We start from the raw sequence: 25,930 nt of genomic DNA on the forward strand, positions 1-25,930 counted from the left end.
GTGTCAGCCTTTGCTGGGCCCGGGGATCCCTGGTCCTGCCGGTGAAGCACCTCAAGCCTATGCTGGCAGGGCCACCTGTGTATGACGGATGTGGTACTTGGTCTTTGTGCCGTGCCCTTTCACTTGTCAGAGCCTTGCACGCCCAGCCTGTCGACTGACTCTCAGAGCAAGCACTCTGGAATCCAATCTGGCCCATTTTCTGGCTCTGGAAATCTGTTTATCCGAACAGGATTTCACAGTTGCAGTGACTTTTCTAGGGGGCTTGCCTTCGAGGAGGCAGCTCTACAGAGGCATATGTGAGTGATTTCCAAACAAAACAGAGTGACAGTTGCCTTCTGGAGCCCGGAGGAATTCCCTGGGAGCTTGCTGGTGAAGCCCAGAGCAGTTGTAAGGAAACAGCTGGAATGGGTGGGCCGTCTGGGTTGTGCCTTCCGTGGCTGGCTGGGATCCAGTACCTGACTGCCCTTCTGGGCTTCTCTCCTGTGATTCCCCTTGTCCTGTGACTGCGCTCACCCAGAGGTGTTGAATCGGTTTCATGCTTTTCTCTGGGTTGCTGGAGGCTTTCTGGAGTCCGGTCTTGAGAGGGATTCTTTTACTGAGTGTGGGCTCAGTGGACAGGGCACCACTGAGGTCACTGAGGTCACTGTTACCAGGTCACTGGTAACAGCTGACCCAGTGGTGGGATAGGGGAAATAGCGACACAATATGTCTGCAATTCCTGACGGTCAGAGCCGTGAGGGTTTTTTATTCTATACCCTTCAGTGCCCTGGGCTGAGCCTTCCTGTGCTCTTCAGGCCTGAAGGGCCTTATGTTCTATCTCTCTGTGTATTAGCATCCACTGTAAATGCCACTTCTTCCCTGGAACCTTCTGTAACATGTTAAAACTTGACTTTATCTTAACGTTGGGGACCCATTCAGTGGCTTTTTAAAGTGAGAAAGAGTCACGATCGATTTGCCCTTTAGAAAGATCCTGCTGGCCACAGAGACGTGGCGGGGAGGCGAGGAGGCCAGGCTGGGAGACTGGGAGCAAGGTTGGTGCGAGGTGGCGATCCCTTGGGCTGGAGTCAGGCCTGTGGCATTGAGACTGGCATGCAGGGCTCAGCTGTTGGCCCTCCAAAGGGGATGATGGAGCGAGGAGGGGTCAAGAGAGATGTTCAGGATACTAGTGTGGGGAGTAAGGCAGGGCGAGGCCCTTCACTGTAGCTGTTGTTAGGGAATTCTTCAGCGACCTACAAAAGTTCGTTTCCAGGAGGGAGATGTGCACGCATGTTACTCAGCGTGGCAGGGTGGATGGTCTGCGAGGAAAATCCACGGCCGATGTGGTGCTGCCTGCCTAGGGCTGCGTCCTTTCCAATTTCTTGTTGCCTGTTTGTTCCACTTGTAAAATACTTTTAGTGCCATCTCAGTAGTGCTGGAGCTGCCACAGCAGAGTAAGGGCTCATTTCTGCTGGGAAAAGTCAGGGAACAGTTCAGACGGAGAGTTACATACACGTTGTATGCAAAAGGGTACGCAGGGGTTTCCTAGGACACTCACGGGTCGAAGGGCGTTCCGGGTAAAAATAAGAAACTACGTAAAGGCTAGCGGCATGAAAAAGAGGTCGCGTCCGGGATCTGGAGTGAGATGCTTCTCTTTGGCAAAGCTTGTGAAAGAGGGTCCTTGGCCCTGCTGCCTTCCTCTTGCTCCCAGGCAGGTCTGGACACCCCCTCTTTCTCTGCACGTGGCAGTAAGACCACTGGCATAGCCTCATGCCTTCCCGGGCTGCAGGGAGGAGCCCCACCTTTCATCTCTGCATCCTTAGGACCTACACAAGCGTCTGGTCACAGATGTTCAATGAATGGCTTATTGAAGATTCAGAGAGGACCCCTGGAGGGCCTGGTCTTTTTCTCTCCTTTTCCCCTAAAACAACGTTACTTCCAGATGGCTCCTTATCTCCTGGCTGCTGAACACACTGGCTCAGACTGATGAGATTCATTAGATTCTGGCTCCCTTGAAAATGTGTCCCCAGGGTCCATTGGTGGATGAATTCAGCAGCCCCGTCCCCGTGAAGAGCCTTTGCTCTTCCCTGTTTGCTGTCCAGCCTAAGACTTGGCCTTTTCTCATCAGGGCCTCAGCATTTGGTGACTGTGCTCGGTGCCCTGGAATCTAAACCCTGGGGCTTCGTTCTAAACCTCCAGGAGTTCTTGGCAAATAGTTCAGTGACCTTGGTGCCCTGAGTTCAAGTTTCAGTTTGGCCTTTCCTCGCCATATGACCGTAGGTGGGTTTGTGGGCTAAAGTGAGATGGTCTCCCGGTGTTCCTGCTGACAGGCCCAGGTTCAAATGTCTGGTGATTGTAGGGCCACGGGGTCTGAGGCCCGGAAGGAGCCCATGATTCCTGCAGTTGGAGGGATTGGGAGTCTAGAGCTCACTCCTATCCTGGAACTTTCATTTTTAGCCACAGCTGATGGCCTGGAAAGAATTTGGGTTTTACAACCAACCTTTTTTTTTTTTTTTTTTTTTTAATTTTTATTTCTTTTTCTTTAAAAAAAATTCTTTTTTTTTTTTTTTTAGAAAGAGAGCAGGGGAGAGGGGCAGTGGGAGAGGGAGAGAGAGAATCTCAAGCAGGCTCCGTGCTCAGTGCAGAGCCTGATGCTGGGCTCTATCCCATGACCCTGGGATCATGACCTGAGCAGAGATCAAGGGTCGGACGCTCAACCAAACTGAGCCACCTAGGTGCCCCACGACCAAGCTTTTTGACAGAGAAAGAAGAAAGTCAGTGAACATCAGTTGTGTGCCAAGCACTTGCTACAGGCTTTCCCTGTATTTTTCCATTTAGTTCTCTTAGAATCTCTAGGGTGGGGGTTGGGTGGATTATCGGTCCATTTTGCAGATGAGGAAACTGAAGCCCAGGGAAGTAACGTTGCCTACTGGAAGTCTCCCATATGTGAGCCATGTCGAACCAGAGCCCCGTCGGTTGTGGGGGCTCGGGTCCCTGCCGCCTCCGCCTGTCTCATGTCCCCGTCCCCTCTCTCTTCTGCAGAGAGCCAGCTGCTCCCTGGAAACAACTTCACCAATGAGTGCAACATTCCAGGCAACTTCATGTGCAGCAACGGGCGGTGCATCCCCGGCGCTTGGCAGTGTGACGGGCTGCCCGACTGCTTCGACAAGAGTGATGAGAAGGAGTGCCGTGAGTGGCCTGGCCTCTTGCTGGGGTGGGGGTGGGGGAGATCCTGGGGCAGAGGGGAGGAGGGCCTGATCCGGCTCAGACCCTGCACACCCCACATGCTGCAAGCTGGTGCGTTTTTTGGGCCTCCGGCCAGCCGCCCTGCCCTCTCCACTCCGCAGCTGTGCCTGGGAGCAGCGAGGTCTGTGCAGAGACAGGAGTCTTGGTGGGGACAGAGTCACAGTCTCAGGAGAACAGAGGTCCCTTCCAGCAGGCTCTACTAAACCCCACCCTGAGGCACTGCTTTCTGCATTCCATGTGAGGACTCCGAGACTCCCAGAGGTTACATGGCTGCGGTGTCCCCCCAGCTAGCAAGCAGCAGATCTGGATTTGAATTCAGGGCTGCCTGCCTGACCCCAAGGCCCCGGCTGGTGATCATCTTTCCCATCTCGTACATGGTGGAATGTTCTTAGTGACTAAATACAGTGTATAGCGTCATGCCAAGTATACGGCCCAGGGCTGGTGGTGACTAGACGGCAGTTTGCTCTTGCCATCCCTTCTCTCTGCTAATATGGCGTGGGCAAATGGGGGTGGTTCTTTCTTACCCTCCCCCCCCCCCACCTTCTCCTTCTTCGGCCTCTTTCCTATTTTGTGCCCTCGAAATCTGCGGACGCGAGTCGAGGGCGTCCGGGGTGCTGGACGATCACGCTCCCCGTCCCGTGGAGTGCGTTTCTCTTCCACACCAGAGTGTGGCACTGCAGAGTGAGCTCGGCCGTGGCACCCTGGCACGCGGGAAGCACACCTGAGGAGCGCTGGGCCTAAGGGTGTTCTAATGGGTCACTGCCTTGGGACCACACAGCTGGACACTGGTTCTTGGCTTGTCTGTGGGCTTCGGGCACCAGGCCACAGGGCCTCACTGACAGGAGAACCGTGTGTTCTGGCTCCGAATCTTCCAGAGAGGGCTCTGGAAGCCAGCCGAGGAAATGGCTGAGAGATGATAATTTGAACTTTGCCGTGGCTGTTACTGGGATTTGACGCACGGGAAGAAGAACTGGGTTTGGAGCCCAGTCTGGAGCCAGCGCGCCCCCACCTTCATGATGCTCTCCCTCAGACAGGCTGCTCACTCAGAGATTGGCCCCTTGTCTGTCCCAGGGCTCCAGGATCCCCCACCTGCCTGCTCCCACTCCCCAGGGAAGGTTTGGGAGGGGGTGGGTTAGGAATATGTTGTGTTTATTCCGCGTGTGGGGGGAATATTCATTTTGCTTGTTGCAGGTGACTGTTTTTCTAAATGGACCAGCATACGTAAGGCGTTTTCATTTTTCAGAATTTTATTTTTTTATTTTATTTTATTTTTTTATTTTTTTAAGATTTATTTATTTTTGAGACAGAGAGAGACAGAGCATGAGCAGGGGAGGGGCAGAGAGAGAGGGAGACACAGAATCTGAAACAGGCTCCAGGCTCTGAGCTGTCAGCACAGAGCCTGACGCGGGGCTTGAACTCACGGACCGTGAGATCATGACCTGAGCCGAAGTCGGATGCTTAACTGACCAAGCCACCCAGGCGCCCCTCATTTTTCAGAATTTTAAACACAGTATTAATAATGTCTATTTCAGCTTTCTCTGTTTCTTGGTCTTTAAAATTGCTAGAAACCTAACGTTTGTAATTTGAGTTACATATGTGATTGTATGGGTGAACTCTACAGTCTGTCCAGTTTTGGGGTGCCTGGGTGGCTCAGTCGGTTAAGCATCTGACTTAGCTCAGGTCATGATCTCACAGTTCATCGGTTCGAGCCCTTCATTGGGCTCTGTGCTGACAGCTCAGAGCCTGGAACCTGATTTGGATTTAGCCTCCCTTTCTCTCTGCCCCTCCCCAACTTGTGCTCTGTCTGTCTGTCTCTCTCTCTCAGAAATAAACATTAAAAAAAAAGAATTTAGAATCTGTCCAGTTTTGAGCATTATTAAAACTACACAAATATGTGGAATGACCATTTTTAGAATACGGTGTGTATTTGAACTCTGGTTAACACAGATTGTCTTTAGCTGAGCTGGGACTATTCAGCACAGGGTCCGTTTATGAAAGAATACACGGTTTGGAGTTGAGACTTAAGTTTTATTTCCAGCTTTGTCAATAGAAGCTGTGTAAGTGTAATGTTAGGAGATTCTGTGTCTTGTGTCAGTCCAGTTCCATGATTTCAGAATTCATGCACAAACTGGAAAAGGTGATGGAAAGAGAATTAAAAAAAAAAAAAAATGCCCAGCAGCTGCCTGGCGCTATTTAGTTTGGTTTGGAACAGGCTTGTTTTGGCTGTTCTCATTTTTGTCTCCTCATTTCCTACCCTTAACCCCCAAGCGTAGTAAGGACTTGATTGGCATTTACTTACTGTTTTGATCAAAACATAATTTTAGGGGCGCCTGGGTGGCTCAGTCAGTTAAGCATCTGACTCTTGATTTTGGCTCAGGTCATGATCTCAGGGTTGGTGAGACTGAGTCCCCCGTCAGGCTCTGCACTGATAGTGTGGAGCCTGCTTGGGATTCTCTCTCCCCCTCTCTGTGCCCCGTTTCCACTTGTGTGCACTCTCTCTCTCAAAATAAATATTAAAAAAAAAACCCAAAAGCCCCACAATTAAAAAAAAAAAGTGTATGCACAAACACACCCATTAAAGAATCTCTCCTCGGTTGACTTTCTTTTTTTTCCTTTTTGTCTTTAAGTTATAAAAACAGAGCATTAAAAAGTTTAGGTAATAGAGGGAAGGAAAAGAGGTCGCTTTTCTAAAACAAATTCTACTTGCCTTTTGAGTCTCTTACGTATTCCTTCCCAGTCTAGGACCTGATGGTCTGAGCACTGGGGAAAGACTGTGCAAATCCCTTGGCCCAGATCACGTGCTCTGTGATCTTAGAGAAGGTACCAGGATATTCTAGACGTTAGCCACTGGGAGGATTGAGTGAGAAGTCCCTAACCTCATGGTGCCTCAGTTTCCTCCTCTCCAAAATGAAAAGAATAAGGCTTCTGGTAAGCATTGTTGTGAAGCTTAAATGCACCTTAAGCACACAGCACAGTGCCTGGGCGTAGTAAGTGGCTTGTAAACGTTAGCTACTATTGGTCAGTCTCCACAAACTGTTTTATACAGACGTCGTCATGGCGATGGGTGATTGAGTAACCCATTTGTTTCTACTTCATATGAGAGGCCCTTTGCCACGTGACCATATTTAGCCTTCACGGTTGTTGTTTTGTGAGGTTGCTCACTGATGCATCAAGTTGGTGCCGTGTAACCTCACCACTCCTCTCTGGTGGGGTGGTCACACGTTTGGGGTCAGTTAAGGAACTTATCCATACCCGGAGGACAGTGTGCACAATGATTTCAGCTGGAGCCAGCTGCGGTCGGCCAGGCCGAGGTCTTCAACTGCACCGTCTTTCCAAGGGCACCTGGAGAGTGGCTCCCGTAGAATTCGTGCCACTTCGTGTCCTTTCTTTGATTCTTTGGAACAACGTGGTGCTTCCTGGGAGGAGAGTGAAGGTGCCTGATTTCCTCACCTCAGAGAGCTGATTGCCTCAAGTATCCTGTGAAATAGCTTTGCCATTTACAAGGTTGTACACTTAAAAAAAGAGAGTTCTTGCCCCTTCCAGAGGGTGAGAGAAGAGTCCAGAGAGCTGTGTCGTGGTGGGATATGATGCAGTGAGAGGCTATTCTGTACCCACAGCAGAGGAGAGATTTTTCATAAGACAGGAAGAAACTTTTTTTCATTGTAAACATAATAAAAATCACATGCTGTAAAACTTGGAACGGGGAGGAGAAAAACAATGGCATTGCACCTGAAGTCTCAACTCTAACAGAACCACTGTTAGCTTCTTAGAAGTTTGTATTCAGGGTTTTTCCCAGTTGTAATCACTGTGGGAATACAATTTTAGATTTTGATCTTTCGAGGTAACATTTAACCTTTTTAACATTTTAATGTATTTTTTTTTCATATTTCTCTATGAGTTTTAATGCCTAGAAAAACAGTCCACTGACTTGGTATAATATAGTTTGTTTACTCCTTATTTGGCATTTGCTTCCAGTTTTTCATTGTTAGAAATAGTGTTCAGTGTTGTGAACATGAGGGTGGATATGACTTTCTCCCTGTTTTGAGAGATTTTCTTAGGCTGAGTTCTCAGAAATGAAATTACTAGGTCAAGGGACAGGAAGCCTTTTTTGGTTCTTGAAACAGATGCCCACTTGTTTTGCTAAAGGTTGCACCAGTGTGCTCTCTCACTGGCAATGTGGGAGAATTCTGGTTTTATTTTAGTCTTGGCAGCACTGAGGAATATCTTTAAAAATATTTTTTCTGGCTAATAGAAAAGTTATATATTTTTATTTTTATTTTTTTTATTATCTAAAGAGGTTGAGTGTTTTCCCAACCCCTATTCACTAGTCTTGTTTCTGACTTGGTGAAATGTCTATTAATGGACCAGAATAAATTTCCACCCGGGTTGAGTCATTAAATTTTCCACCTTGTGAATCTGGAGAACCCCCTCCTTAGAATTTTGAGAGAAGAGGCTCCTTTTGGGATAGTTTGAGTGAATTTCTGCTTTTGGTTGGTAAAATGACCCAAATGATCATTTTATCCAAATAATTTTTGGTGGGGGGTGGCGGGTAGTAAAAGGAATAGAGATATTTTAGAAAAACGTAGAAGCCCCATGAAAGCACACATTATTTGGGAGCTTTCTCTAGGTTGCACTATCCCCGGCACTTTGTACTTATTAACTCATTTGATTGTTAGGAGCCTTATGAAGAGAGGACCGTTGTCATTTTCAGATGACGAAACTGAGCCACAGAGAGATTATGCAGAGCTCGCGTATTGTCCCAGAGAATAAGTGCCCTTCACCTTCCCCATCAGAGACCACCTGTCTGTCTCTCCCTGGATCTGTGTTATTCTGCTCAATCAGATTCTCCTGTATGTTATCACTACTAACCTGCTCTTTTTTTTTTTTTTAAATGTTTATTGTAGAGAGAGAGCAGAGGAGGGGCAGAGAGAGAGGGAGACAGAGAATCCCAAGCATGGAGCCCTCTGTGGACATCTCTGTGCTGTCCACAGCACGGAGCCCAACGCTGGGCTTGAACTCAGGAACTCTGAGATCATGACCCGAGTTGAAATCAAGGGTCAGACACGAAATGACTGAGCCACCCAGGCGCCCCTCTACAAACGTGCTTTTTTTTAAAAGAGTTAGAAATGTCAGTAATGTTCTTCTATGTAAATGATTTCTAAAATGGCCATTAGCGCTATGAATCTCTGAAAGGAGAGACTGTACTGTAATTACTGCCACAAACTGTAATGAAGCAGCAGTTCAAATATCTAGAACTCACACATGACCTGGAATCACGAGCCTTAAGATCTCCTTCCAACTTGGTGTTGGATTTTAGCTGCCATTTATCTGTGTCCTGACCAAATGGGGGAGAGATCTTGGAAGTTTGAGTTCTGTGTCACAAAGTGGTTTTCTTCTTTGATAAATGAAATCAATCGATATCTTTGATGAGGCATGTACAGATTTTCAAATCTCAGGCCCTTTGTGCGTGTGTGTGTGTGTGTGCATGCACGTGTGCGCACATGTAGATGGAGTGGAGAGGAGATGGGGATAAATTCAAGGATCTTGTCAAATGATAAGATTTCTGTGAATCTCCCAAGTCCAGAGACAGAAAAGGACAAAAAGGGAACCTGAATTTTATTTGCTTGTACTGTTTCCAACCATTTCTTGAGCACGACTGGTCATTGCTCCTGTGCGATGGCAGAAATCCACGAGAGGGTTGAAAGGGCGAGTTTGGAAAAAGGATCACCAAGAAACATAAAAGGGGAGGAAAGTGGAGGGTTGGGGGTGGGGACAGAAACTCTTCCTTTCCTTTTGATCGTCTTTCTCATCTTCTGCCTCTGGGTGGCGCCACATGTAATGTTTTCTTGTAAGCCTGATGCTACAGGGCTAGCAGAGAGAGCCCACAAAACTGGAGTCTGAGGTATTATCCTTATCAAACTTCAGCAGTAGTTCAGCTATTCCACCAGGGCCCTCCTACCTGGCTCATGTGCAGAATTCCCCAGAAAGTCGGGAAGTGGAAATTTGGAGGCAGAGGTACGGACAGGGGGAAGATGGTCGTTTGAAGCCAAGGAGAGAGGCCTGGAAAAGACCCGTGCTCACCACCCTCAGAAGGAGCCAACCTGCCGATACTTTGGTTTGGGACTTCCGGCCTAGCGGACGGTGAGACGATACATTTCTGTCGCGGAGGCCACCAATGTGGTGGAGGCCACAGCTCTAGCAGACTCATCCAGACATCCACCCAGCTGTCTTTTGTTTTCTAAAATTATTACGTGGTGAGTGACAGCCACCCTGCCTACTGTGTAACAGGGTGACATTCACAGGCATCCCACTTCTGCTTCTTTTCTTTAATAATTGGAAAGCAAGAATGTTACTCTTCTAGGTTGAATCGCATCCCCCCCAAAAGATATGTTGAACTCCTGAGGCCCGGTGCCTCAGAATGTGACCTTATTTGGAATTGGGGTGATTGAGGTTGGATTAGTTAAGATGAGGTCGTACTGAAGTAGGGTGTCTTTATAAGAAGACAGCGTGAAGAAAGGAGGGAAGAGGGCCTGGTGACAGCAGAGGCAGGATGATGCAGCCGCGAGCCAAGGAGTGTCAGGCATTGCCAGCCGCCACCGGAAGCTGAAGAGTCTCAGGAAAAGGGTCCACGCAGAGTCTCAGAGGGAGCATGGCCCTGCCGACATTTTGATTGTAGGCTTCCGGAAATGTGAGAGAAGAAATTTCCGTTGCTCAAAGGCGCTCAGTTTACATTGCTTTGTTGTGGCAGCCCCGGGAATCTATCCACTTACTTCCCAGGGACGGTTAAAGCCATCTGGGCTTCAGTGGGCCTTTCATCACACCCCTCCCCTGCCCCCCGCCATGCCGCCGGGCCTCTCTCTGGGAGTCATGCCCTCCGTTCCTGCTCATGTGATTGAGATGTCCTTCTCCTCCAGAGCTGAGACCTGGCAAGCCATGGTTAAGGGCTGAATTTCAAAAGCTTTCTGAAGAAGTTGAACTTCACAAAGCAAAACTGGAACTTACAAGAGTCTAGAGAATATCACTGTGGTTTATCGCTACGTCCATTAAGCCCTTCGGAGAAAAACTCGCTTGCCTCATGGCGTTCACTGTGCAGAAGAAATCCAAGACCCGTGGGTGTTAATGTTGCCTCTTTTCTGACTTAGGCTTTTTGTTCGTTCCTGTACTCGTCTTTAAACGTGTTGGGTGATTCCAGGCATGCCCCCTGCGTCGCTTACTGTGTTTTATCTCAAATGTGAGACCATAAATCCTGTAGTTAGGAAGAGGGGCCTTGGGCCAGCCTCCATTTATGACCTCGGGCTCTGGGCACCATTTTACCTTACTCTGTCCCTATTTCCTCATCTGTAAGAGGGGGATAATGATGCTACCTACTCCAGGGGTGATGTTGAAATTACTAGGTCAGGGTGCTATGTCCAGGCCATAAGCCAGTTAGGAATGAGCTGACCTTAAACAGTAGGCACTGTTTGCTGGTACACAGAGGGTGAAGGTCAGCTCTGCTGACCACAGGACATTGTTGTCTTACATGAGCCGATGTGTGTGAGGCTTAGAACTGGGGGCCTGGCACGTGTTAGGCCTTCAGTAAAGGCCAGCTGACATTTTCCCTCGATAAGCAGTAATGACATTACGCCGAAACCCAAGTCTGCTGCGACCTTGCTGGCCCGTGCAGTGCGGACACGACTGGTCCAGCCCGCCCCTTGCCTACCTCCCCTGGACCCTCACGTTCCCTTCTCCTTCCCCCCTTCTCTTCCTGCTCTCACTTACAGAACCAAAGCCGTAGCAACACCTTCTTTGGTTGGGTCAATATCTTCTCTTCAGTTTAGAGAGTCTTGAGAGCCAGGAGCTCTTAGGAAATTCTCTTCGGCTTCGAGCTCCGGCCACACGCCAGAGCCAGTGCACAAGGGAAGGAAACAAATATTTGAGGGTCTGAGATGAGCCTGGCAGGGAGGGAAGTTTGGAAGTGGCTCTCCTGCATGCGGCTGGGCCCCACTGGCTAATGGCCCTGCGGTTGGTCTCCGCCTGCAGAGCGGCCGCGTCAGCTTGCTCCCGGCTCTGCCACGGCCCCGCACAATTAAGCACGTAAGTGGATTTTGACGATGGCATTTTGCTTCATTGCTTGAACTGTCTTCTTCAGTCCCCACGGCCGCTACCCCGGGGTGGGAACCCGCACGGCGCCTTGCGATGGCCTCCAAGGTTTTCGGCCTAGAATTCGTAGAAATGACAGTCTTCCCTGCCCTCTTTCTGCCCCCAGATTTGTGCCTTGTGCCCTGCGCCCATAGCGAGGAGAGACTTTCGGCCCTGGTGTTGAGACCTCGGCCTAAATTCCCAGGTAGTCCCCTGACGGCTGGATACAGACACTTCTGGCTTGTCAGGTTCTACTCGACCTAACACGAGTTTGACCTTGTGTTAACTCTTCTAAAAGGGCCCCGTAGCTGTTGGAAGATGCTGGCAATTTTACACTGCGAAGGGAGATACAGAGTGCTCTGAGTGTATCAGTTAGCTAGGCCTGCTATGATAAGATACCACAGACTGGATGACATTAAACCACAGAAGTGCATTCTCTCATGGTTCTGGAAGCTAGATGTCCAAAGTCAAGGTGACGACACGGCCATTCTGTCTCTGAAGCCTCTACGGGAGGGTCCTTCCTTGCTTCCTTGCTGGCATTCCTGGGCTTCCTCGGCTCGTGGCTGGAACACTCCAGTGTCTGCCTCCACCTTCATGCGGCCCTTTCCCTGTGCATCTCTCTCTGGGTACGGATTTCCCTCTTCCTAAAAGGACGCCCATCGTTGGATTAGGGGCCACCTTAATCCATTATGACCTCACCTTAACTAGGTTACGTATGCCAAGACCTTGTTTCCAAATAAGGTTCCATTCACAGGTTCCAGAACACAACCTGCCCCACTGGGTCCGTACAGAGGAGGAAGCATGGGCGGTGACCAGCAGCTGCCACGGCCCTCTGGAGGTCCGCGGGCCGTGTGCGTTCTCACTGTATCCACTCGGGGGATTTTGTTGTCATTTGTTTTACCCCTGCCTTTAGAGCATGATGGTCGTGGAACAAGAGCAGGTGTGTCAGTAGATCGGGAGTGGTTTGAAAGCCCGGGGAGAGTGTATTGTATGAGAAAATGAAGCATTTTTTAAAAACTCAGCTGTTTTTAAAGAGTTTTTAAAAAATTCACCTGGCATCTTGATTTGGCCATTTCCATGATGAAAAGGTACTCAGAGTGCTGGTGAGTGTGTAGGCAGCCTGTGACAGTTCTTTGCCTTGAAGGGCCTCGGGGGTGGCTCTATTACTGCATCGGGCCGATAGCTCTCCGCCTTCCAGCCCACCTAGAGGAAGCTGGGAGGCCTCCCGGCCATGTTGGGCTGCAGTCAGGTCCCCTCTGTCCTGCTCAAGGACACTAAAAGCACCAATTAGTTGCCACTGTGTCTGAATTGGGAACTTGCACGTAAAAGTCAGGATTATCAGGTATTCTAGAAAAATCAGAGTTAGCGTTAGGTTGCTTTCTGCACTCAGGGTACCTTGCTTCCACTCTGCATCTGTCATGCATTTCACCATCCTGTTCATGCGAAGGCCTCCAGTATTTGTTTCGTTCTGAGACACACATCTTTTCATGTTTTCAGAACTCTCAAGCGGAGACGCCTCTGATAATGGATGGGGTAGGAAAACGTGGTGTCCTCGTTTAATTGGCCAGGTTTTTTCCTTTCTTAGTTGTACATAAAAGAGTGGCATGCCTTGCAATCCACGTGTGTTGGATTCAGTGAAACAGAATTTTCTCCGATTGTTAGCATGGGATGTTTCAACCAAAAGTACAGACATTTCCAAACAGGTAGAGTGTTCCACGTGTACATTTTCCTTAGGGTGCTTGAGGGCAGGGTGCACGTGCAGAATTTCCGGGGTTGGGGGGCGGGGAGGGTGGCTCTGGAATCACACTACCTGGCTTGGGTCCCGGCTGTGTCACAGGTGAGCTTGGGGACGTGGGTGAGATACTTAGCCTCAGTTTCCTTAAATCCCATGGAATTGTTACGAGGATTAAATGAGCTAAAACCTTGACAACCTTTTACATAGCTGCTGGCACATAGTAAGCACTGAATAAATGTTAGCTGTATCCTTACTGGCTGTGTGGAGGCACATTTCTGGTTTATTGATTTATTTTTAAAAAAATTTTTTTTTTCTACGTTTATTTATTTTTGGGACAGAGAGAGACAGAGCATGAATGGGGGAGGGGCAGAGAGAGAGAGGGAGACACAGAATCGGAAACAGGCTCCAGGCTCCGAGCCATCAGCCCAGAGCCCGACGCGGGGCTCGAACTCCCGGACCACGAGATCGTGACCTGGCTGAAGTCGGACGCTTAACCGACTGCGCCACCCAGGCGCCCCTGATTTATTTTTTTAATGTTGGCTTATTTATTTATTTTGAGAGAGAGAGAGAGAGTGGGGGAAGAGCAGAGAGAGAGAGAGAGAGAGAGAGAGAGAGAGACAGAGGATCTAAGCAAGCTCCACACTGTCAGCCAAAGCCCACTGTGGGGCTCGAGCTCATGAACCTTGAGATCATGACCTGAGCCTAGGTCAAAGACACGTAACCGACTGAGCCACCCAGGCTCACGCATATCTGGTTTAGATCCCAGATCTGCCACTGGTTAGCCCCTTCCTTTCTTGGAGCCCCAGTTTCTTCATCTGTGAAATGGGAACAGGTTGAAAAGAGGTGTGTGAAAATCACATGTGCAGGCGCTGATGTCTGGTGCATAGTAGGCGCTTGAAAGAACACACTCTCCCGTCTTCTGCCTTCCCCAGCTCTACATGACTCCCTAAAAGGGAGAGTCTTCAGGGTTGCCAGAGAGTTTTCGATCCAGGCTTCCTTGGGCTCCTGTAGTCCTCAGACATGGCCTGGAAGATGCTGTAGATTGTGCTTTCTGGCAGGTTGTCTAAGCTAAGGAAGGTGGACCCTTCTACTTCAGAAGTACTGTGAATGTTCACATCGGCTGCACGCCAGTCAAAATGAACATCTTCCCTTCTCTGAACCATTTTCAGAAGCCAGAACCCAGGGACCCCATGATACTTCTTTTGAGGGGGGTACTGTGGGGCTGCCTAGGATGGGGAAGCCTCATGCCAAATACAGTGCTCTTGAGCCCCTATTGATCCCCCGGAAGGTGAGAAGGCTCAGACTCTCTACCAAGGTCCTGGTGCCCCTTCCCTGTGAGTTGGGACAGGAAACCTCAGACTCTGGTTGGGGGAAAGGTTGAGGTAAGGTGTTCCAGAGCCTAGAGAAAAACTGGGAAAATTTGTCCAATTTGGTCTCTTCTTGGAGGAGAGCAGCTCTTTGATTTCTTTCTTTCTTTTTTTTTTTTAAGTTTATTTATTGAGAGAGAGAGAGCGAGTTGGGGGGGGGGTGCAAAGAGAGAAGGGGACAGAGGATCCAAAGCAGGCTCTGTGCTGACAGCAGAGAGCCCAGGGTGGTGCTCGAACTCATGAGCCGTGAGATCGTGACCTGAGCCGAAGTCAGACGCTTAACCGACTGAGCCACCCAGGCGCCCCCCTTTCATTTCTGAATCACCAATACCCCTAGCTCTTAGAAAGATTTATCTTATTATTTCGTTCTAGCTCCCCTCACACATCCCTGCTGGGGCCATTCCAGTCCTATCTGGTGGTGATAGACTCATGTGGCATCTACTAGGAACCCCATCAAGCCCCCTCTGGTTTCCTCCATCCTTCCCAGGTGATGCCAGCTGTTGTTGGGGACCTGCCACCACTTTCTCGGGAACTACCAATTTAAATGCCAATACTGTCACCAGCTGAGAAGTTGGTGGCATAGTCATCCTAAAGTCATCTTTTAAATCAACTCTTGTGCAAATATCAGCCTCACTCCGTCTTGCCAGTCCTCCCCGCCACTTCCAGAGAACTCTGTTATTATCGGCACTGCGTGCTGCCTTTTCCCTGCAAGGGGAGAATCCTAATGAAGTAGCCCGAGCTGGGGGAGTCGACGTGGTCTTGTGTCGCTAGAGTGAGTGTGGTGAGGTCTCCCAGGCCTTTGTCATGCAGACACGCTCTTATAGCCAGGACTTGGCTGTGACTGCATGATGCAGTCAGTGGTAACAGGCTCTGTAATTGCTAATAAAATTTAAATGGCTGCAAAATCACAGAACATCAAAAAAAATTTTTTTTTCCTGGCACGTCTAGACAAATTTTGCTGATCCAAGTTAGGCTGTGACTGTGCAGTCTTTTTATTTTTATTTTTTTAATGCAGACTTGTGCTTTCATCTGTGACACGGCTAGTTTGCAGTTGCCTAATGGCTTTTTAAAAAATTCAGAGACAGATGAGAAAGTAATAATTAAAAGACGAGGATGTGGTGCATTCATATCATTCAGACACGCGACCAGAGATATTCTTTTGCTTGTAACGCTTGAGAAGAATAGTTTCTGATGGTTTAGAGTGGGAGAAGATGGGGGGGGGAGCAGGGAGAGAGGCTTTGAGGTCAAGAGCTAACTGTGTCCCCCTCTTAAGCGTTTCAGGAGCTTTTGGCTTTTGACATTGTTAACATCACGTCCTTTGCTAAGATGCCTGCAAAGGGAGTCCCATAAAATGTAAGAATGAAGGAGTGACTTAGGTCTAGAAGGTTTGCTGGCATCCGTGGATGAAGAGAAGGGACCGACATCACTTGCATGCATGTATGTCATGTTCTGCCACCTGGAAGAACATCAGGTTCGTTCCCAATGAGAACATAATCTCTGAGTCTTTTGGAAAGGCATCGGTTTGCAGGTGCCCGAGTTGTTTATTTCTGTCATCAGTGCCCTTCGTTGTGTGTGTGTGGGGGGTGGTGAGGGTGTGGAGGCAGGTAGGTAATCCGTGTCTCCGATTCTTGATAGGATGGAAATATGCAGGGCCCCAAAGACCATCTTGGCTCCTGTTGTCTCTTGTCGGGTGTACAGCATCATTCCCTGCTCGCGTTCTTTTGCAATCTGGCAACAAGCTGGTGATTTTGACTCCCCTCCCGAGCTAGGAGGAGGTGCTTCAGGGAGGGCAGCCGCGCTACCCGGTGATTTTGTGGTGATCACCCAGCGTGGTGTATTTTTTTTCTCTTGGCCACTTTGGGCATTTTGGCCGAGAGGGGGCGCTGTGGCAGGAGCCTGCTGGAGCCCTCACCCTTGCCGTGCTGCGTGTCACTGGGCCGTTTCCTGTTGTGCCCCCGGCACAGCCTGCCTCTTGATGTCCTCCCACCTCCCAGATGCTCACGCGGCTCCCAGTGGCCGGGCCGCAGGCGGGCAGCCGGTGGGCAGTGGAGTGAAGCTCTGGTGCCTGATGGGGAGCAGATGCGCTGATGCAGAACGTGGCGGGTCTCAGCCACTTGCTGTCTGACATTCAAAGCCAAACCAGGATTGTTCCCGGCTCCCCGGGACGGAGGAAGCTGGCCGGCCTGATGCCGGGAAGGGGCGAGGGAGACTGCGTCGCCTGCCGCCCCCAGTTGGGGTGGGTTTCTGGGGCACAGCGGCGACGGTGCCTGATGCCGTGACCCAAGGCCTGGCCATTACGCCCAGTCCCTTCCCCGTTCCTGCCGTCACTCAGGACCTCCTCTGAGCTTCTCCTGAGATGGAAATGCAGGTGAGGCCCCCCACTCTTTCCCCAGTTAGCCTTTTCGCGGCGTGCTGGGATATTGGCCCTCGTGGTGACTTGGGGAAGAGCCTGTCTGGCCGCCCTGACTTTGGGGACAGGCCATGGCCTAGCAGTTATGACTGTATTAAAGGTCTGCTGAGACACAGGTACCAGGATGGGATCGGGCACTCAGGAGCTTCACTGGGGGTGGGAGGGGGAGGAGGCAGGGAGAGCCCTGCGGGAGGTTTGGCACCGGAGGAAGGAGAGAGGGCAGGGGGAGAGAGAGGAGGGCAGGAGGAGCCTCACACTGCTGGCTCGGCCCACGGAAGTTTCTGCCAGGCCCATGGGATGTCCTAGAGCCGCAGGCACCTATTGGAGGAGTCCCGGCTCTTTCTGGGATGGGCCTGTCTTAGCACACCTGCCATGCCTGGTCAGGGGCTAAGAGCAGCTCATGGGAGGTGTGGCTTTAGCCCAGGTGTGGTAGTGGGTCCAGAGGTCCTCTGCTAGGACTATCAGTCATGCTTCCTGTTCTCAGAGATCTGGGGGGTACATTTTCTTCATTGTCACAGCCACTGCTGAGCCAGGTTATACATTCATGAATTCTCTTAACGGACATTTACAGAGCACTTTCTGTGCACTTGACCCTTGTTGGCACTGGGGGAAAACAACACATGAGGAAATCCCTGTGCTGTGAGAGCCCTCAGTCAGGTGAGAAGATGAATCCACGAACAGGCAGTGGCAGTGGTATGTGATCCATGCAGGGCAGGGCCACGTCCCGGGTGCTCTCGGATCCCACAGAAGGGACACTAATCTCCCCTGGGGCATCCAGGGCATGTTCTGGGAGAAGGCCACTGTCTAAGCTGAGGCTGGAAGAGCGAAGGTGAGCGAATGACCCAGTAAGAGGTTGAAGAACTCCAACGGAAAGAGGAAACCTACACACAGCCCCTGAGGGTAAGAGAGAGGGTGGTGTCTATTTCGGCATGCCTGTAGTAGTTCCTGTGGCTCGTGGGGAGGAGGAGAGATTTTTCAGGGGGTGTTTACAAAAGTACGTGATGGGGAACCAGTCATATAGGGCCTCGTAAACCAACAAAAGACGTTAACTGTGTGCCTTGTGGTCAAGAGGCCGATGAGTGGGTCAGATCCTGCCCTACCACTTCCCAGCTGTGCAGCCCTGGGCAAGTCACCTAACCTCTCTGTACGTCTTTGCCATGTCTGTCGAATGGGATCACAATAGTCGCGTTCCATCGGGTTGTGAAAATTAAGCGGCTTTCTGTCAAGCTCCTAGAACAGTACCTGTCATGCAGTAAACATTCAATAAATGTCTGTTTCAGTTCTCATCATTATCCTACACTTTAAATCGTCCTGTTCAAAAATCATGGTCAGACAGGCTTAAATGCTTGCCTGCTGGCATCTGACAGTCGCCAGACTTCTCAAAATGACACGACTGGTACATTTTCTGAATGAATAAAAGAGTGCCGTGGTGTTGTCTCGATCGCTCAGGATGCAGCTGCTCCAGATAATATTGACAGAATCAAAAAATGAAAAACCCAAACCTCAACCACTAAGTTTCCTTGACTTTTCTCCTGAACAACAACTGAACGAACCTCGAAGCTGTCACCACCTGGGGCTCTTGGGCTCTGAGGGACAGTCCCCAACCAGTGTTTCCAGAAGCGGGCTCGGTGGGTCACCTGACTCATCTGTTAATGTAGATTTGGGGGCAACTCAAAACCTGCTGACGCAGAGTGTCCGAGAAGGAGACCCGAGGTTCTGTCTGCGTCTTAACCGGCAGCCCAGGTGAGACTTGCTCCCACCGCACTATGAGACTCACTTGTCCTATGGTTAGACTAACAGTCTCCGTGAAGGAGGAAGTTAGCATAAAGCTTTTACGTTGTCAGCCTCTTTCCATATCAGGGAAGGAAGGATACCCAAGACAGCATCCCTTCTGAGAAGCCCGGGCAGGTAGGAAGCATCTCAGCTAGTGTGTGGGCCTCCAAAGCAAAACATTCTGAACACAGGGCACTAACTGATGCGATGGCCACGTGCTGAAGGTTAGCATTTTACTTTAAGGTGCATTCATGCATACTGTCTCCTAAAGAAAGCCAACGGATCGCAAGTGCTGTCCCAGCACTGCCCACGGAAGAAAATGACTTTATCTCCGCCGGAAATGAAATTGTCAGCAAGAGGTGCCTGGCCTTTGTAAATCTCAGCAAGTAACTCCCAACAAGATTAAATCCCCGTGAACAGTGGGTATCTCTGGGAGGTGGGATAACGGGCTACTGTTCCTTCCTGATAACTTCTTACAAGTTTTGCACGGGAGGCAGTGTGTGGAGTGCTTCAGAGTGCATAAGCCTGGCACGAGCCTGCCTGGGTCTGTCCTGCTTCCTCTGCACACTGGGCAAGTTACTGACTCTCTCTGTGCCTCACTTTCCTCATCTGTAACATGGGGAACAAATAGAAGGGATAATCAGATTCCTCACTGAGTTTAAATACATTTATAGCTGTGCAGTGTTTAGGCAATGCTTAACACTTACTAAGCTCTTGAGAAGAATTAACTATTATTATTATTATTATTATTATTTTAAAGTTTTTTAATGTTTATTTGAGAGAGAGAGAATGAGAGAGTGTGAGTGCACATGAGCAGGGGAGCGGCGGGGAGAGAGGGGGAGAGAGAGAATCCCTGAGCAGGCTCCACACTCTGTGCAGAGCCCTACACAGGGCTTGATCTCACGGCCGTGAGATCACAACCTGAGGTGAAATCAAGAGTCAGATGCTTAACTGACTGAGCCACCCAGGCGCCCCTATTTTTTTTATTTTGGAGACAGAGTGTGTGAGAGGGGCAGAGAGACAGACAGAGAGAGAGAGAGAGAGAGAGAGAGAGAGAGAGAGAGAGAAAGAATCCTAAGAAGGCTCTTCCTTCAGCGTGGAGCCTAATGTGGGGCTTGATCCCGTGACCCTGGGATCATGACCTGGGCTAAAATCAGAAGTCAGATGCTCAACCGATTGAGCCACCCAGGCGCCCCTCAGCTGTTATTAATAATAATAACATCATCATCTTTATGTACATGCATCAGGTAGCTGTAGGGTGATTGGAAATGAGGCATAAAGAGTAAGGCTGCCTCAACTGTAGGAGCTAATGTAGGAGCTAATGTGTGAAAGGTCTAGACTATCTGCTGTAAAGACCAGAAGGAATTGATAGGGAGCCAGCTGTAGTCTGGTTTGGGGCCTGACTTTTCATGTCTGTTGCGAGGGGTGAGAGTCCTGTTAGTGTTTCACACTGTGCTTCTTGGAGTGCCACGGTTTAGCGCCACAGTGACAGGCAGGAGGGCCGAAGAGCCTGGGGGGCTTTGGACTTGGGCTCTTCTGTCTGAAAGGGAAGCAGCTACAGTTTTCTCTTTTAATACCTGGTGGGTTTGCATAAGATTTTGTTTTTCCCACAGAGGGTCCTGCAGTAAACAGACAAAAAGAGTTGAATCCCACTGGGCCAGCTCCCTAACAAGCCCCTGTTCCCCCTTTGCTCTGTTCTTGGCACCTGCAGCTGCAAAGACGGCCCCACGACTGTCCTTTTCCAGGACAGAGCTCGCTTCCACTACCACAGCATGGGAGCCTCGGGAATTTGTTCTGTGTGATGGGCCCCAATCTGCTTTTTGGAAGTCTTTAATGGTCGCGTTGGGGTGCCTTAGGTACTAACGAGTTCCCTGTTTTTAGAACCGTTCAGGCTTTGGGTGATATCAAGTTCTAGCTTCACTAATTGCTGGCTGCGTGACTGGGTAATGAATATGAGGCTATAAGCACAGTGTTTCCATACTGTGAATGGTGGGTGTCGGTGACCTGACTGCTCTAATAATCACAATCGACTGGCGAGCGTCTGCTTGGGATCCTCTTTTTGCCACCCCGGGAGTCTCTTTTTAAAGTCCCGTTTTAACGCAGCCACCTTGGTACTAGCCGTCAGCCATCCTCACAGACGAGGCCATGGACATGATTGCTAGAGCATCCATCGCGTCCCACTCTTTCCTTTGCGCTGCAGGGCGTATTTCCGAAGAAACATGAACCGTGGATTGTGTAATCACGCTCTGATGCAAACCAAATCTTGGCAAGTGTGAACGACTATGAAAACAATACATATGTGAAACACACTTCCCCTGTGCTTCTATTTAACGTTCTGGTTCCCATGCCAGGTTTCCCCTGTGTTCTGCATTTCAGAAATATTTTGTTTTTCATTCCAGACCGTAGGAGTACAAAGGCAGATTTGTTTCATCACTTAATTTGCTAATTCTGCCAGGCTCTTTCTCCCACTGATCAGCAGTCCTCCTTAGAGTCTTATATGTGAGGCTGGCCTTTAGGAAAATTACATAGGAGTGGTTTCATATTTACCCTGTGCGTGACTGCAGAGGACATGAGTAAAATCAAAACAAAACAAACAACTGAGGAAACAAAACAGTGCCCCTGTGGGGGAGTTTTAGGATAGGCTGGTATGCCGCAGCTGAGCAGGGTAGGGGTGCAGACTCTATTTTTGTTCTTGACTCTGCGTGAAACTTAGGGCATGTGATTTTACTTTATTGAGCTCTCTTTTCCTTCCAAGTAGGAACCTGCTCTCTGACATCCCAGAGATAGGGTTATTTTACAGGATTGACATCACCCAGTTCTTTGACTTCCCTGCTGATGGGAGTACAGAACTAGAAAACCTTAGCAGAGACTGCTGCTCAAAAAGAAGGAAGATGGATGGATGGATGGATGGATGGATGGATGGATGGATGGGTTAGTGGATGGATTGATGGGTAGATTGATGGATAGATGAATTGATGGATGGCTCAGTGGATGAAATGATGGATGGGTGGGCGAGTGGATGGATAGATAGATGGATGGATGGATCAGTGGGTGAATTGATGGATGGATGGATGGATGGGTGGATGGAGACAGAAACTTCTTATTCTATAACCGCATCCCTGCCCAGAAGCCTTCCTGACCTTCCTTTTCATTATACCCACCTTGTCCCTGCTTCCATAGCCCTCCTCTACCTTTGGCTTGTAAACAAGCAGATGCAGTAAGGAGTGGTAGGTAAAATCTTCCAGGTAATATTAGAAGCTTCAGGACAACCAGGAAAAGCCCCACATAATTCTTGTTCACCGTCATCCCCACACCAAACAGTGTCAGCTTCTGGCACTTAGAAGATGCTCAGTACACATTTGTTGGATGAACAAATGAAAGCATCCAATGAGAAAACGGTGACTGTTCGCAAGGACTTTTGGGAGCAAATCTTGGCTTTCCTTCTTGCATCCCTCTAGTACTACTGCTCTTGTGAGAGCTGGTTTTCTATTCATGGGGAGCCAGATGGGATTGCTAAGTAGGAATAGGATTCCTCCCACCTGTAACACACACACACACACACACACACACACACACACACACACACACAGTTTCTCCCTCAGGACTTCTAAAGGGGTCACCTGACTGATTTGCTTTAACAGCCTGACCTCCTGTCCTCCTTCTCTGCCTCACCTATCCTAATTCCTCCTTGTTAATTAATCATTCTTCTGAGGGTAAATATTCCTCCCGGCTCTTTCCTTTTCCTTTGGGCCCCAAGGGGTGTGACCTCTGGGAGAGCCTTGCCTTTCTCTTTCTAAGCCTTTGCCTAGATACCTATTATTATCAGCTCAGTCATTGCATCCTGATATTTTGCTTGGATTTAAAGACGAGAGGCAGGGGCTAATGAAGGGCTTTTGTGTTCAGGAACACAGGGCACCCAGCAGCTTCAGCGGCTTCTCCATTTAATTCCAGGCTTGTAGGGACACTCACTATGCTTAGCACAGCCCTGGAGAGGGTGGCAGGGAGCACATTCAGGCCTCCCCTGCTCAGCACTTCGTACACAGCCTTGGTACCTGTGCTCAGAGGAGGAGCCAAAACCCCGGAAGTACATAGTCTGCAGTCTTCCTGGCCAGCACAGCATACTCTGGTGCAGAGAACTAACTATTGCCATGGGTATGCACTCTGCCTTTTCTGGGCCTTAGTTCTCTCATCTATAAAGGGACTTGATCTTCTCCAACCCCCGTTACAACTACAGATGCCTGTGATTTAAAATAGAATGTCTTTCCCTCTGTGAAAATACAGAATGGTTTTCTGGCACGTGGGCATACACACGTAGGAATGGATTTAGGTCTGTTGAGGCTTATGCAGAATGCTGGCGACCCTCAGTGAGCAAGTTAGTGAACAGGCTCTGGGTCAGACTATAAAACTTTTACCTGCGGACCAGGCACTACACCCAGTGCTCTGCATGGATGATCTCCTTTAGTCATCACAACTGTCCCATGAGGTAAGTCCTACCAGTACTCCCATTTTACTGATGAATTGCGGTTTGGAGAAGTTAGGTCATTGGCTGAAGCAGTTTGGGAGTCACGAGTCACGTTAGGAAAGCAGACATGCAGGCTTGAGGGAGCGGCTTGACCTCTCTGCTCTGCTGCCCCCTGCAGGTAAGTGTGTGCCATGGCGGATCTGTACCAAAAGGTTTCTAGGGCTCAGATGCAGCTTTCCTGCCTCCCTTGTAAAGGGAGTGCATGTTAAATGTCCTGCCTGTCCCATTCCCATGCAAGAAAGGATTGCATTTGAAATGTCTGAAGTCATGCCTGACTTTGCTCCTCTGCCCAGAGGGCCCAGCAGGGGCCTGAAGCGTTAAAACCTGTATGAGGGTTCATTTCAGTGATGCTTTGCTATCTTTCATAAAAATTGGCAGCAGGCAAATCTCAGGGCAATCTGCACTAAAGATGTCTGGCAGGAGGGCACCTGAGTACCTCTCCCCTCTACCCCAGGACCCTCCTTCCATTCTAGTCTAGAACTTCGCAAACACTGTGTATATCATAAAGGCATGGGATCTTGGTAAACTACAGATTCTAATTGAGTGAGTCAGGGGCGTGGCTCCCAGGGGGTTACCGATGCTGCAGATCTGAGGTCTACACTTTGAGCAGAGAGGGTCTAGAGGCCATGGTTTCCAGGCTGCATCAGAATGCCCCGGAGGCCTCAGTAAACAACTTCCCAGGACCTTCCTGGGAATCTCAATCACCAGAATGAGGAGGGGACCCTGGAGCTGAAATGTTTCTGGGAGCACACTATAAGAAACACTGCCCAGTCCAGTGGCTCCTAAGCCACTGTGGTTGTCCGAGTCCTCTGCAGATTGAGGTCATCCTGGGAAAGAGTGGCTCATGGGCCTAGAGTGGGGCCAGAATTCTCTGCGTGCTGTTTCCCCAGGTGAGTCTGACCTGCATTCCAGTTTGGGAACTCACCTCTTTATCGTCAGTCTTTCCCTGGCCCCAAATTCTTCCTCAGGCCAGAGTCCTACAGGCCCCTGCCCTGTCCTTATCCTTTGTTGTGCCTAGTTTCTGACACAGCCCTCTGTAGTATGGCTTTCACATGCACCACAGTCATGAATTTGCTCTGGGGAGGATCACAGGAAACTCCTGGTTGTCAGATCCAGTGTCGAGATCCGACCTTACCTGGCCCCCAAGCTGTGTTGGACACTGCGGACCCCATCCTTCACTTCCACCTTTTGTTCATTGGGATTCCATCCCCTATTTCCAGGCTGCCCTTCTCCCTGGCAGGGAGGCCCTCTTGGTCTGCTTCCTGCATCATTATTTACCAGAAATAGATTCCTTCCTTCTCGTCTAATACTCCCCCCCCCCACTCCCCACCTTGGAGATCTCCTCCCCTCCCATAAACTGGTGATGCCCAAATACTTATTTCCTGAATCATCTTCCTAAACCGCAGACCAAATCATATTACTACTACCTTGCTTAAAGCAGGAGGCAGAGGACTCTGAAGCCAGCCAGCCTGGGCTCGGATCCTGGCCCTGCCACTTGGCAGCTGGGAAGTCTTGACCGAGTCATTGAACTTCCTGAGGCTGCCATTTTCTCATGTGGAGAAGGGGATGAGGAACCTCGTCTATGTAGAGTTCCCTGCACTGGAGTTGGTATAATGTGAGCACTCAGTAGATAACCCACTTCGAGGTTTGTTTGTTTTTTAAATCTTTAAATGTGAGGAATATGGATAACAGTAGACTTCCAGGGGCTTCCAGGTCCCCCATGGAGTAAAGGGGGCTCCGAAGTCCCACAGAGACCTCCTGGCTGGCTCTGCCTGTCTCACTAGCTGCAGCTCCTGCCCCACCTTGCATGCCTCCCTAGCCACTCAGGCTTATTCCTCTGGGCCTTTGCACATGCTCTTTTTCCCCCTGGGCTTCTGTCCTCCAGCACAGCCTTCAGCCTCCATGGTGCCTCCCCTGCCTCCCCCAGGAGTAAAGGGCTATGTTCTTCTTTGTGCTTCTGCTTAGTCTCACGGGTTCTTCTAACCCATGTGTTCTGTACCGACTTCACTTGCTTGTATGTCTATGTCCCTGTTAGACTGTAAGCTCTTTAAGTCTGTAAGCCAGGCCTCCCTGGGATGAGGTATGGCTGACTCTGTGGACTGTGGTTTTTTTTTTTTTTTTTTTAATGTTTATTTTTGAGAGAGACCACGTGTGAGCAGGGGAAGGGAAGAAGGAGAGGGAGATAGAACCTGAAGCAGGCTTCAGGCTCTGGGCTATTAGCACAGCCCGATGCAGGGCTCATTCAGGAACCATGAAGATCAGGACCTGAACCGAAGTCGGATGCTCAACTGACTGAGCCACCCAGACGCCCCTCTGTGGACCATTTGAATGAATGAATGAGTGACATTGAAAATCAGGAGCAAGTTCAGTGGCAGACAAAGCAAGCAAGCTGAATGTTTGAGGTGATCTTACCTTGTTATGGACAAAAACGTGGGAATCATCCTTGAGGCCTCTCTTTTGCTGACTGCCCTTTCTCCCTGATCCCGTCTATTAGCAAAAGCCAGTCAGCTCTGCCTCTAAAGCAGTGGTTCTCAGCCAGGGGTGATTTGGGCTCCCAGGGTTAGTTATTTGGCCATGTCTGGAGACATTCTTGGTTGTCAGAACTGGGGATGCTGCTGGCATCTAGTGGTGGAAGCCAGGGATGCTGTGAAACATCCTGCCGTGCATGGGACAGTCCCCCACGCCAAGGACTTTTCCAGCCCCAGATGTCAACAGTGCTGCGGTTGAGACACCCTGATCTAGAAGGTTCTGAGTCAAGTCCGTGCACAGCTCTCTGTCTTCAC

General features: G+C 49.7%; 1 protein-coding gene across 1 annotated transcript in view; it reads left to right on the forward strand.

Moving 5' to 3' along the window:
• The first annotated feature begins 2,990 nt into the window (after positions 1-2,990).
• The window catches only part of LDLRAD3 (low density lipoprotein receptor class A domain containing 3), a 168,130-nt gene continuing 145,190 nt past the window's right edge, over positions 2,991-25,930 (forward strand). The window contains exon 1 of the mRNA XM_047072034.1: positions 2,991-3,165. Within this exon, the coding sequence (XP_046927990.1) occupies positions 2,991-3,165 (175 nt within the window). The remainder of the gene's footprint in view (positions 3,166-25,930) is intronic.

Source organism: Lynx rufus, unplaced genomic scaffold (assembly GCF_022079265.1).
Source record: "Lynx rufus isolate CCGP_SWC_20201006 ecotype Redwood Valley unplaced genomic scaffold, mLynRuf1.p SCAF_9, whole genome shotgun sequence".
NCBI lineage: Eukaryota > Metazoa > Chordata > Mammalia > Carnivora > Felidae > Lynx > Lynx rufus.